This window comes from Myxine glutinosa, chromosome 8, assembly GCF_964187855.1.
Source record: "Myxine glutinosa chromosome 8, kmMyxGlut1.1, whole genome shotgun sequence".
In the NCBI taxonomy this organism is placed as follows: domain Eukaryota; kingdom Metazoa; phylum Chordata; class Myxini; order Myxiniformes; family Myxinidae; genus Myxine; species Myxine glutinosa.
The window spans coordinates 86,364,827-86,379,330 of NC_136268.1; the positions used below are offsets into that span (position 1 = coordinate 86,364,827).

The window sequence follows — 14,504 nt, forward strand, 5'->3', positions numbered from 1 at the left end:
AGGATGCATGGTGAGAGGTCAACCTCCAAAAAGGTAACCCAACCATGTCATGGAATAAGCAACGGTACAACTATGTGACAAAAGCAGACACTTGGGGGCAAAAATCAAAATTGAGATTTTTATATCATCTGATTCCCCAAACTTTTCTCTTTCATTTGATATATACATTATGTTAATTGGATGAAAATTAACGAAGTTATGGTATTTTAATGACTTATATTTTCGTTTAAACAATGGAGATAATTAGGTTCAAAGTTCGCAATACAGTTCACATGCACAAAGAATGTGCACACGCAGAGCTTTTCATTCATACCAAACATGTATGTCAGGGATCTTCTTCGAATTACGATGTATGGCTCCTAGTAAAACGTCGAAATTTCGCGATCTTCGTGTCATTTTGACCGAGGAATCCTGACTTTCTGAGCACATTTTGAGAATGACATTTTAGATTCTTCATCGAATTTCACAACTTTTCTGTAGTTTCTTGGGAAAATATTTTGGTGCATAATAATCTAGAGAAGTTACTCTTTCCATCCATATCTAAATCTCAATTTGGTCCCTGTGGTCATATTTTGACTCGCTACGGCTTTTTCTCGCTAAGAGAAATGCCCCCAAGTGTCTGCTTTTGCCAGAGCCAGTCACATATGGTTGAGACATCAACAGGCTGATGGATAGCAAGATGGATGGCTGGTCCGGTAATCACCCTAATGCGGAGGATAACCTGGAACGGAATCCCACAAACCAATGGAAATTCTTAAGAAAGATTCCCTAAAAATTGAGATAGGCTGACTTAATTTTGGCATAACTAAGCAACTTGCTGTCGTTTGAAATGGATCCAATGGCTCCAGAGCTGATGTGGGCCTGGCCATTTCTGATAAGAGATAGAGATGGGGCCAAAAACGATAAATGGCATGATATCTCAAAAAGTTGTGGACTGATTATGCCAAAATTTGGATGAGTTGGTTAGGTGACAAGACCAAGCCAATTCGATTTTGGTTAAGGTCCAGATCCGGCCTGTCAGTGGGATACAAAATGTAAACTGTTCAGCCTGGTGGAGGTATGCTCTCTACCAAGTGTCGTTCAAGTTTCCGATGTTGTCTCCAAAGGGAATTGAAAAGAAAATTTCATTGAAATCCCCCCACCATGTATTGGAGTAATGACTGAATATGACCATTTTGACCTTGACTTGTCAAAGACCCCTTTTTAAAGTGACTTAGAAAACGATTCAAACTAACTTGAAATTGAGCACCGTTAGGAAAGTTTCTGCCAATTTAATGCTAAAAACTTTCTACCGTTCTCGGACAAGAACAAAATGGTAACGAATGGTCACATGACTAGCTATATGGGTGGAAGATAAATAATACTTAGAGGCCCATACTCTTTACAGAGTTCAGTGGTGTGTCATGACAAGTTGAGAGAGGTTTCTAAGTTGGAATAAATCCTAATTCTGGATGGGTCACCACTCCGAAAAGATACTCGACTAAAGGTGGCAGGTATTTGGAATTTGTTCATATTCCCGGTGATATAACTCATCTCTTCAAGAAAGACCATGACATCTTTAGGTCCACCAAAGATCAATGTTGCCAGACGAGTCCTCCAGCTTGACCTCCTTCTAATGGTAATGGATTGATGCAATTCCTACAAGTGCTGGGTTTGTTACATTACCGCCGATTGGTTGGCCAGCTACCCTGACTCCACCCACAATTATAACTTTGATTGCTGTATAAGATGCTTCACGAAAAATATAATTAATTTACGATAATGAATTAACACAATTACGGCACTCATAATGACATATTCAAAAATTACATGCATAGACAAACGACCGACCGTAATAAACCATGACCTGTCGGGTATCCACTTCCTGTTTCAATCGGCTTTCCGTGACGTCATCAATGGCATGAGGTAATGAATAAATATGTAATGGCGACATTACAATTTACTCTTTTGCTGTAAAAAAAAAAACGGGTATAAATAATGAGGAGGGTGTTATGTCTGGTTGTCTGGTTGAGTAATCTAGTTATTGGGGATTTTGTGTGGTGAGGTGGCTTGAATACAGACTTCAATCTTACGGCCGCCATGTTGTTGCTCACTGAAATGCAAAGGCCGAGCCGCCTCGGATGCTGTCATTTTCACAATCGCTATACACTCCGGATACGGGTTTCCTTCATTGTAAAACTACCGAAGCGACAGTTTAAAAGGTTTTAAACCAATAGGTGTTACGGCCTTTTGAAGATCGGCCTCAGCGATCGAGACAGCGGTCTATCAACCTATTCACCACCCAAATAACTACGCGCCATTCTCTCAATCAGAGACCACGCCCATGTCGTTTTGAATTTGTCCGAGGTCATTATTTACTTTAAACGATGTGTGTATGTGTATATACGAATCAGGAAGAAGATAAGGAAGATAGACCGGAAGATCTACAGAACTACCTTCACTTCTGTAGACAAGATGATGAGGATGATGATGACAATTGGTTTAGTGTCGTTTATTGTCACATATTTTCCGCATATCTCATGGGATTGTGAGTTGGACAGTATCGTGACGGGCCATGACTTGATCATGGTCACATACAGTGCCTTGAGAAAGAAAGTATTCACATGACTTCAGAAAGCACCTTTTTCACATTTTGTTGGGTTAAAGCCTGAATTTAAAATGGATTATTTGATATATTTTTGTCACTGATTTAAACATAATATCCCATAATGTTAAAGTAGATTTGCTTTAGAAATTCTTACAAAAGAATGAAAAATGAAAAGCGGAAATGTCTTGAGTCAATAAGTATTGAACCCCTTTGCTATGACACACCAAATTGAGCTCAGGTCATCGAGGAAAAAGAAATAGTCATAGTTGAAATTGGGGCCAAAGAGACGGCAGAGTTAGAAATTAAATCGAAGAAAGAAATGGAATGCACCCAAAGTTTGTGTTCACTTCGTGATGTCGTGCTGCCGAGCCCCAATGAGAGTTTACAGGTGTTGGCGGGAAAGCCGGAGAAGAAGGTCCCCAAGGTGAGTAGGGGTTTGTATGGCGCGAAAGTGTTTGGCGGGAAAACATTTTTGGCGCGCTTGGGATCCCGACGAAACCCGGGCGCTCGTGGAAGGTCCATGGTGCGATGTACGCGAGTGAATGGCGCGCGTGTGCGAAGGAAGTGTGCACCGGAGCGAGGGTGTGCGATGGCCAAGTGTGTAACGGAGTGTGCGGGGAACGAGTGTGCACCGGAGTGTGCAGGGAACGAGTGTGCACCGGAGTGTGCGGGGAACGAGTGTGCACCGGAGTGTGGGGGGAATGAGTGTGCACCGGACCGTTTGCGGAGAGCGAGTACAGTAACGGAATGCAGGGAGTGTATGAGAGGCGCTGGAGTGCCGCGTTTTGCGAGAGTGGAGTGGGTCGCGTGTGTTGAGGGCGCGGTCCGGGCATCGACGCGGACTGGGGCAGTGTTTAGCGTGACGAATAGCCGACGCGAGCCCTCGGTGAGTCGGGTGCTTTGTGTGCTGCGGGGATCGGGCGGGGTCGTTGCCGCGGCGGCATGCACGATTCGTGCCGGGCCCCGCCCTGTATGGTCGGTGCCACGCCTTGCCGGGAAAGGCGATCGGCACAGTTCGAGGGGGGGTAGGACAGATCGGAACTTCACCCCCTGGCGGGCGCGGTGCTCCGACCGTGGGAGGTTGGGCCGTCGTGCCGGGGACTGAAAGGCTCCACGCAGAGATGGCGCCTGGAACCTTGGCCCAAGCATGCCTCCTCCCCTGAATCAAAAATGCCGGACGGACCCAACCTACAGTAGACCAACCACCCGCATGCATTGCTCGGCTTTTCGAAGCCGAGCTACGGCGATGTATTTCTGCACCGAGAGGCTCAAGTATAGTGAACAAATGGCAGTAGTATTGGGAAATGGTACCCGGCGTGAAGGAATGGAAGTATTGCCATTCCTCACGATTATTGTGGCGCATGAGCAATAGATTATGGGGTGGCAGTGAAAGCTCGCTGAGGGCGGGCTAGGATAATTGTTAGGGATTTAGAGATGACAATAGGAGACACAGGATTTAAGTAGGGACATGGTACAGGTAGAGTGGACGTAGTTAGATTAGGTGGATGATAATGACGAGGGAGTGCTTAGTGTAAGGGAAGACAGGGGAGCACGAGTATTAGGGGGAAAAGCAGCTAGTTAGATGATGCTGTGTGTATGTAGTAGTGTGGAGAAATTGTGTGTGTGGATGAACTTGAGCAAATGAGGAATTGAATGGGAATCACTGTGTGTGTGGAGCTTGAGATTGAGGCGAAAAGAGGAATTGGTCGGGGATAACCGGAGGTAGTGTATGAGTGGTGTTTTGAGGATGAATGGAATTGTGTTGAGTGAATTGACTTGCATGGGGTGCAAGTGGGAAACAGGTATGAGAGCACAAGAGGTGTACAAGAGAGCTTGGTGTGTGGAATAAATGGTGTGGAATGAGTGGTGTGGAATGCATGGTGCGAAGGAGTGAATGGGCGGAGATGGACCCCTTCACGAATAGCCGGGGAGGGTAGTTTAAAGTTAGGTCGAGGGTTAAGGTAAATTATTGGATATTGACACCTGTGGTGCAGGTAGTGGCAATGAAGTGCTTGGATTGGGTGCATGAGTCAGTGAATGGCTGGGCGTGTGGGCTTTGTTGGTGCGTATGGTTATTGGGGCACTCCGCCACTGGTAGTCTGTCGGCCAGGTGAGGCCGCAGATATGCTCTGGGAGCGAGTCAGAGTAGTGTTCAGTAGGGCCCGAGGATCCAGGAGAAGGACCCGGGTAGCCCAATGCCAGAGAGGGCATCAGAGGGGTGAGAGAGCCAGGAGGAGCCTTCCCTGATTTAGGGTAGTCGCAAGGAGCGAGGTAAGCTCGGGTGGCGACTTCAGTGGCGGAGGTGCGCAGGTAGTTGGACCTGCTAGTGGAGCCATACGACCCAGCCCTGAAATTGTGCAAAGGCACAGTAGTGAAAAATTGGGGAGTGAGACCCAAATTGGATGGCATCACAGGATGGTCAATGGGAATTGGTTTTTAGAACCACATAGTTTAAAGATGCCAATTGGCAGAGCATGACCCCGGGTAGTGTAACCAAGTTAATGTTATTAGAGGATAGGTAGGATGAGAAATCTCTTCGCACCATCCACATCCACTCACCAAGGAGACGGAACTCCACACCGGGTTTTGTAAACTGTTGAGTAAGTGAGACGCATCATGACGTGGAAGTGTGACATTGTGTGTAATTCCATCTCTTCCTTCTTGGGAGGGATTGGAAGACGAATTTGGTTTAGAGGGGGATATGGGAGACAGGACGTAGAGACGAATTTGTAAATTGTAAATACAGGTAGGGGTAAAGGTGCTGTAGTGTAGCCAACGTTGGGGGGGGGTACGGACAGTAGGGACGAGTCTGCTCTGCTCGCTCCTCCGTGCCCCTCGCGTTGCATTACCTTGTATTGTGTGTCCCTTTGCATCCTTTCCTTTGCTAACTGTGCTTCTCCTCCCCACCCATGGACCCATTTTGGAGGGGAGTGTGCAGGAACACTGAACTGTGCAGCTGCACCTGGCTACGCCTGTGCAGCACCCCTGCTGCATTTTGCTGCACCACAATACACATTATGGACCACACGTTCTGTGGCCTTGCCTTGTTTGCTGAGCAGTCATTTGCTGCAAACTTACCTTGCACCTGCAGACCACTGGTTTTAAGTGGCGTCGATGTCACACAGTCGGACCACCTGAGATTGGCCCTGCTGGCAATAAAAATGGACACGGTTTGTACATTGTATTCTGGTGTGCCAGGAAAGAAGACCTTTAAGTTTTTTATTATTGCACACCGAAGATGAAGCAGGAAGCAAGAATATGCAGCCAAGCAGCAAATATGACATTTGAAATGTGAACTTTTTGTGTAATGTGTATTGGTGCATTGCTGTGCTTTTTCTCCCCTCCAAACTTCTTTCCAAAAAGAACAGGTCCTGGGTTATAGAAATGTAAATAATTAGGTTTAGTGTTGTAAATAAGATGCTACCCACCGGCTTTATGTTTAGTTTCAAAACAATTCCGCAATTCGGTTAGCTGTGGGTGTGAGTAGGTTAGAGTTAGTTACACAACGCAGTAGGTGGGACATATCTAGTGTTGTAAAACTGTCACATACAGGGAGTTAGATTAAATGTTAGAGGGGAACCACATCTAAGTGTCACAGGTAATTTAAAAACTAGTCCCAAACCTTTCTCAAAACCGGTCGTTCTCACTTGTGTGGGTTCGACTCGGGGACAAGTCTGGCAATGGATGGGGGCAGTGCTACGGTTTTGAGATTTGCACATTGGAGTCATTAGAGGTTAAAGGTTTTCCCCCCATAGTTAGTCACACGAGCAACATATAGGCCCATTTGTAGTACTAGGGCATGCCCGTACTATATATATATCTAAAATTATATCCCCCCCCCCCCCTCTATTTACATGAAATGGTTTGGTCCATTCGCAAAGCCAAAGCGAACGGCTTGCGAGTACGGTGACAATCCCCCCCCCCCTCTATTTACATGAAATGGTTTGGTCCATTCGCAAAGCCAAAGCGAACGGCTTGCGAGTACGGTGACAATCCCCCCCCTCTATTTACATGAAATGGTTTGGTCCATTCGCAAAGCCAAAGCGAACGGCTTGCGGAGTTTGGTAAATAAATCGCCATAGCTCGGTAACTACTTCTCCGATTAATATGAAACCTTGAAAAGGCACATCCTCGGGTCCCCAGCAATATACCTGGCAAGTTTCAAGTATATTGGACCCGTGGTTGTCGAGAAACAGCGGTCACAGACAAACGACACACACACACACACATACACACACACATACACACAGAGATTACTGGAATTATAGATAGATAGTTATGTCTTAGTATGTGTAAGAATAGGCCATTTCCCCTCTTAGTACCTGCGTTGTGTAAAGACAGGAGAGTAGGCCCCATTCATTTTGCTCCCACCTCCACTTATACCTCTATGGGCGTAATCCATCCCGCACCCCATTTGGCTGTCCACTAGTCAAGCTAACACGAGGTAGGCCTAGAAAGGAGGGGCGTTGAGTTCGGTAGCGGCAGGGGATGACGGTAAGAGCCACCAGCCAATCAGAGCTCGAGCGGAATGGCGTGAGAGGGCGTGGTGAAGCGCGTCTGGTGAGTTCCAGAAGGTTCGCGGGGCGTGCCTATATAACCCACTGCGCAAAGCCCTCAGAAGGACGTGTTGGGAGAGACTTGCTCGAAAAGGACGAGCGCGGGAACACTTGATTGAGAAGGACTGGCAGAGGATAAGCGCGTTGCAAAGGACTTGCAGAGAGGGCGCTTGATAAGAGGACTCGCGTGCGCATGGCAGTGGCAAAAGGACCTGCTCATAAAGGATTGGTTTGAGGACTTGTGCAGAGAGAGAGAAGAAGAGGCGTTGAACTGTACAAGTACGCGGGCGCAGCCAGAAGCGCCGATAATGCATATAGCGCATTTCCAGCCACGCGAGTAAGCGCGGCCATAGCTGCAAGTGAATAACCGCCAGCCACGCCAAAGTCCGCTCCCTACCATTCACCCCGTGATAACCCGCTCTGTTCAGACGACACGCGGCGAGCTCCTGCTTTCACCTACTTCCATCTCCAAGGGACGTGCCAGGGACCGAGAGAGCTGCACGGGAGCCATCCCTGGACGCGCTGAACATCGTCCTGCCATCTGCAATCCCCGTGTGAGTGTGTGTGTGAGACGGGCCCGTTTGTCCTGGGTATTAAGAATAAGACTGTATAAGCTGCTTTGTGTCTCTTCATCCTGTACTGTACATACGTGTAATAGTAATTAAACCATTTGTTCTTCCTTTCTTTCCCAATTCGATCGTCTTTGTGATTTCGCCATTGACTAAGCGTGGTACGAATAGAACCGCTTGAATCGGGGTCTAGTAATTAATAACAGCGCGGATCACGTGTACGCAACCGCTCGGCATACCACCAACACACGTGGTTCGTGCTGGGCTTATTTCCTTGCTTCCAGGGCAGTGCTAGTACTTAGGTAACAGCGAATTTGGTCCTGAAACCCTATTTAGCGCTGTCCGGAAGGGACGTAATAGGTCCCGGGTCGCGCCAGGTCAGTCAAGACAAGGGGACTAATCCCCCCTTGGTAAGGGGAGAAGGCCGGCGACAGATCCGCAACAATATATACATTCTTACATACATACATACATACATACATACACACATACACATATACATTCTTACATACGCATACATGCAAACATACATACTCCGGACGGATGGACAGACAAACGCTGTTCCAGACGGCATTGCCCTATGGGCTACGCCGTAAAAAAAAACTGCATCAAACTGTCATTCAGTCTGTCAGGTGCAAATATCTTTGAAAAAGTGGAACTTCTGTGATTCATTTTTTTGTATATTTGAATTATTTTTTTTAAATAATTTTCTCATTTTTAGTTATAACTGATAGTCTTGATACTGATAGTGTATGAATGGACGAGGCACTGGAATGTAAGATAAACGATATCTTCAAAATCAAGTCGCACTGATTCTGTGTAAGAGTGCTGCCCTCGTGTGGTTAAAGACCCAAATTGCCCCGATGCAGAGACCCATGAATGTCGTGGCAAGACGCATTAGTAAGAATTAACGTGGTGATGATGGAGCGTGGAGAGAGATGGTCTGGTGAGAGAGGGCGGTGGAGGAGCAGTAACTCGGTAATGGTCGGCCTCGCCCAATGTAGGGGGATTTTGAGGAACAACTATGTATATAAATTACGTTGCACAGCTGCACAGGCTCGATTGGTCAAATGGTCTCTTGGGTCAAAGTTCCTTGTGTAGTTGGTGAATTATTTAATTAAGAGTGGGAGAGAAGACGGTGGCCTACCTGGCTACCTGTAAACCTGAAGGTGGAATAAAACATTAACTTATACCAACAATACTCTTATTAAATCTGATTTGTCGTTATATATATATTTTAAACTTTAAAAGATAAAATCCTCATCATCTCGATTTTAAAAGTTAAATTCTTATCTATATAGTAATGCATTCGAAGCTTTCAGCACGAATCGATTCTTAACAGAAAGTTACTTCCAAAAGTTTTCGAGCGAGAGAAAGAGGAAGTAGAAAGTAAATTGAAAAGAATGAACTAATCGTGCGATGTACTGTGTTGGCCACTGAGAGCGAAGGATCCATGATTATGAGAAAAGGTCGTGCGCTGCCCTCCGACAGCTTAGAACGATCGAATAATCGATTTATATATCGGATCGGTCGAACGATCGATCGACGTTTGGATCGCACGGACGGGACACGTAAGTGAAAACGTATCGGAAAAGCACTTCGAGCACGGAAACAATTAGACGATGCACCGTGATCTGAATGACGCGATTTTGTGAGAACTTTCTCACTTTACCTGCGAAAACTTTTATAACTTTTTGATCACGTGTTCCGGTCCGTGCAATTCCGTGACATAAATAAGTGAATGTTTTTTTTGGGGGGGTTTTTTAAAATGCAGGTGAGCGTCATCTCGTGGAGTTTCCATGTATGTACCGCGGTGTGCGCACGGCGCGGCTCCACCTGTAACGTGTAAGCTGTGCTGAGTGTTCACGGGTCGTTTCATGTGTGTGCCGAACGTACCGTCACCGCACGACCTTTGCGCGCTGCACGGACATGGATGGCAGAGACCCTCGGAAGCATGGACTTACGGGCTATGTTCACTCATAGTCATAAGATGTCTTGTCTATGTCCCTAAAGAGGGAATGGTATTTGCAATTTATCCAAGGTATCGACCCAGAAGCTATCCCCGAGCCATTTACTTCCAAACTGCTAATATGTATGTTATTTACAAATAACGTACGCAAAAGTGGGACATTTCGACTGCTCCCCTCCTTAAACGTCCCTTGCCCTGGAATTCATCCGATTAATTTGAAATAAGCCGAATATACTCCTTCAATCCATCAAACATGCCACACCTCTCTCACAAAACGTCACGTGGATATGCAATGTTAACGTCACGTGATCCTAATGCCACGATGACGTCTGTTGGATGTGATGATGGAATATATTTCTCACTAATTCTTCACTACAAAGAACTTCCTCTCATTGTTTCCTCTAGATACAGAAGATCAGGTCCCTTGATTCACGTCCGATGGCAATGGCTGACGGTAAGCACTGCGAGTGTACAAGGTCGACCGGCATGTGGCCTAAAGGTCTTTTGAGTTTGGTTACTTCGAGTTAACAATCAGAAGGTATAACATCTCCTTCTGAATCCCTGAATGTTTTGTGAGATGTCCCCTCCTCGTCCTCCTCGTCTGTATCTACTCCCATGTCAGTGTATCTAAATGTACATTTAGATATGTTTAGGATCAGAATTATGAATTGAGTTTAATTTGGACTTATTTACATATTACATATGGAAAGATAAGATAGAACGGCACACGGTAGAGCGCATATCTCCGCCAGGCTGAACAATTTATGTTTTGTGTCCCACTGATAGGCCAGATCTGGATTCAGGCCTGATTTTGACAGGCCAGATCAAATTCTAATTGGCTTGTCACTTACCCAACTCATCTGCTTAGTTTTGTCAGAACCCGTCCACAACTTTTTGAAATATCATGCTATATATGGTTTTTGGCCCTATCACTAAATGGTGAAGAATCACTTAGAATTTTAAAAATTATCTGATCCGGATTTGAATCTTCAATGAAATCGAATTTATTCGTCCTTGTCACATACACAACCTGCCACCAAGTTTTGTCTGAATACGTCCACAACTTTTTTTGATATCCTGTTCACAGACAAAGAGACCTTCGGTGGTTGAGGTAGAAATGGCAGAATTTAAGTATTCCCTCTTTCCCCATCCCAATCGACATTCCACATAGGATCCCTATTCCCCTTCCTCGCCTTACTCGTATTTCATACCCAGCCTCATTTCTCTTTTCTCCCCACCCTTCCTTTTCTCGTTCTTCCTTCCTCTCCATCATTCTCTTAGTCTCAATTTCCTAACCGCCCCCCCCCCCCACCTCCACTTCACCAGCTCCTTAATAGTCCCCTACCGGTGTACACCGGAGGGGACTATAGGTTTGCACTCCGTCCCTCCGTCCGTCAGTCCGTCAGTCCGTCACGCAAAGAACAGTTTTCCGGACTTTTTTTCTAAACGCTTAACGCTAAAGATTTCAAACTTTCCACATGGTTTCCTCATGATAAGATACAGGTCAAGTTCGAACTTCACGACGTTTCGATCATTTTTGACAAAGTTATGGAACTTTGAACTTTGGGAATTCTGATAATTCTGATGATCCTTAACTCGGTGCCATTTTAAGTTTTAATTTCCTTTAAAAAAGATTTTCTCTGCAATAAATTGGACCGATTGAGATCAAATTTTCACCGTAGGAGGGACGCGGTCTGTAGAATATTTTAATGGTAATTATGACGTCACAGGTCACGTGGTTCGGCCGCCATATTGTTTTTCATGAAAACACAAAAACCCCTTTTTCTCTGCAACGGCTGAACAGATCGAGGCCAAACTTTTCAGGCAGGATCGCATGCCCATGACGAACAAAAAAGTCAGCGAGCATGACGTCATGCGTCACATGGTTTCAGAGTTATGACGTTTTTAAGCATGAACCTTTAAAACCGAGCTTCTCCCTCATTTTTGATCCAATCGAGGGGAAACTTTACAGATCTGTTCAGCATGTCAGTCTACTAAAAGGTCCTTTTGGAATTTGCGATAGGGCACGTGGTTTGGCAGGTATCGTTAATTAAACGAAAATATTTTTAAAAAATGGATATCTCTTGTTTATTCTAGAGTTCTCCTCGAGCCGCACCGCGCGCCCTCAGCCTCGTCTCGTGAACTTCAACAGCACGACACAGCGTGCGCTTTCGGAAAGGGCGGAGCCAAGCCGAGCAACATATGTATGCACATCGATCATTGATCGTGAACCGGAAAATATAATAAATTACTAATATTTAGCGACTCAAAAGTTTCTTTATCAAAAACTTATTTTCTTGTGCTTCTGCTGACCTGTCTGCAAGGTGTATAAATCGAAGTCCCGAGTGCAAATCACAGGTGAGCCCGTCCTGAGGTAATTAGCGATTGGGAACGATTCGGAACCTGTGGATAAATAACCCTTGGTAATTTCCCCAACAGTTTTCCGGACGACAGACTGCCGGTAGGGGACATGTATTGCAGCGCAATACTCATAATGCTTGTTTAACAAGGTATATTGTCCTGCATTCCTAATCAAGATGTTGTTAGGCTGTACATTAAATTGTGATTATTTTTTTTTGACAAAACATGTACTATGTGTTGCCTGGAAAGTACCCTGAACCAGTCTATAATTAACACAGCTTATCATGAAGGAAAGATCCGTTCATCTTTAAACCAGTAAGTACAAAGGATTAGTGGTTTAATTGTCGGTTGAGATGATGCATTGTTTGTGCTGTCTGTATGTCGTCTTTGTGTATTTATTTTTTGTGCATATTGTGATAGCTCACAAGTTGTAGTTTATTGAGGGTAGGGTTCAGGAGGGTGAGGGTGTGGTGAAGAGGGACAACTTCAATATAATGTGTAGTTAAAACTGGGCTTGGTTGGCTGCTGAGAGATGAACCGATGTTGCTGCGTTCCTTTCCACAGGACATGATGACCCGTTGCGGTTCCACTCTGTAGCAAGCTTGTTGGTGGCACCAACGGGTGGTGCAGTATTTGGTTATCACCTATCGGTGATATCAGGTGCTCTTATGCAACTCAGCACCACCTTTAACCTGAGTTGCAAGCAGCAGGAACTGGTGGTCGGTGCTCTCGTAATGGGGGCACTCCTGTGTGCTCTTGTTTGCATCCCTGCACTTGACTGCATGGGACGACGTGCCTCTGTTGTGGCCAGCACCTGCATCTCTGCCACAGCGAGTATGGGTCTTGCCCTTGCACCAACGTTCTCTTTACTGGTTGCTGCAAGGGCCTTGGCAGGCTTTGCCGTGGCGCTGCTCTCGGTGACGACGTGCCTCTACGTGGCTGAGATTGCGACGGCGAAGCAACGCGGTGCGCTCGTGGCTGCTTTTGAGATTGGCGTAACCGCTGGTGTGGTCATGGCATATGCTGGAGGCTATTTCCTGGCAGAACGAATGTCGGGCTGGCGAGTTATGTTTGCACTTGCTTCGGTACCTGCCCTGCTTCAAGCTATCATGGTGATGTTACTGCCAGACAGCCCACGCACACTCCTACTGAGAGGCCAAGAGATTCTTGCTGAAGAGGCATTGGGAAAACTGCATGGCTGGCGGGACGTGGCTCAGGACTTGAGGGCTATGAGGTCATAAGATTTGTATAACAGATGTTCATTTTGCATTTTAGGTAGTTATTAGTTTTATTTTATTTTTACCACCTCTGCTCTGCTCTGTCAGCACTCTGACCTTCCCAAGCAATACCAGGATACACATGTTCTTCCAGTAACCCCCTCCTGGTTAAACTCCCAAACTCCAGGCCTGCTGCACACCAAGTCTTTTGTTCCTCCTTCCTCCCATTTCTGGAACTGCCGTCCTTTGGCAGTTCAATCCAACTGTTCCCTGCAGGGTTACAAGCAGACTATGCACCACCATCTCGTGTCATCTCACATTCCTGCAAGTATAATCTTATATCCTCGTTAACCACACCTAACCAATCCCTCTTAATTGCAGGTTGCTGTTAACTCCTCTCCTTTTTCTCCTCTTTTCCTGTTCATTCATTCCTTTGCTTGTGTCCAACTGTGGACTCTCACTGCCCCCCATTGTCAGTTCATTACCTGTCTACCATTCGTCACCCCATGCCTCCACAGCTACAATATTGTGAAGGGTGGAGGTGTAAGGTAGGGAGGGGAATCGTAAAACCAGTAATCTGATGTGAAAAAACTTTAATCATATCACTCTGCTGCATGTGCAAAACAGTTTGTGTTATAATCCCAAAAGCTTTGCATAAAATGTATTTGAAAGGGTATGGTTAATATAAATCCACGACTTTTGGGGCAACACCTTAAGGGTTATCTACATATAGCACATGTAAAAAGTAGGATTTTTACAAATTTTATAAATAACAAGTTGAGTCACTTGGTCAACATCAGGTTATTAAGACTTTAATAAACCCTCAGGAATAGGGTTGTCCATAAATTTGAAGATTGGATTTTCATTTCTCCACAAGCCAGTCCCTATTCCTATTGAAGAAAGGAGTTTGTGGTGAAAATTTGAGCTTGATTGGACAATACTTAGAGGTTGCTCAAAATGCTGACAAATTTTAGTGAATAATAAGAAACAGAATTTTTAGCATCATACATCAATTCATAGATAATTATCTATTTTCAATTACTCAAATTATTTATTATTGTTGGCTTGCACTTGTCTTCAATAGTATGACCAAGAGATTATGCAAAACCACTGGCCACAAACATAGCACGCCAATCTGAGAGATTTACTCTGTCCAGAGTTGTCACTTTTGCTGGAGTGATCACCTTGATGGGAGCCTTTTTCGCCTGTTTGGCAGAAGATGGACTTTGGAGTTTGAATTCATTG

At 45.3% G+C, this 14,504-nt stretch overlaps 1 protein-coding gene across 3 annotated transcripts in view; it reads left to right on the forward strand.

The window, feature by feature from the left end:
* The first annotated feature begins 9,096 nt into the window (after nt 1-9,096).
* Nucleotides 9,097-14,504, forward strand: part of SLC2A12 (solute carrier family 2 member 12) — a 30,943-nt gene continuing 25,535 nt past the window's right edge. For 2 of the 3 annotated variants that reach the window (XM_078783461.1, XM_078783462.1), the window contains exons 1-3: nt 9,107-9,283; nt 10,087-10,135; nt 12,607-13,276. In XM_078783461.1, the coding sequence (XP_078639587.1) occupies nt 10,120-10,135; nt 12,607-13,276 (686 nt within the window). In that variant the 5' untranslated portion in view covers nt 9,107-9,283; nt 10,087-10,119. Of the gene's footprint in view, nt 9,284-10,086; nt 10,136-12,606; nt 13,277-14,504 lie in introns of all 3 variants that reach the window. The other variant, XM_068124758.2, reaches the window with a different exon arrangement.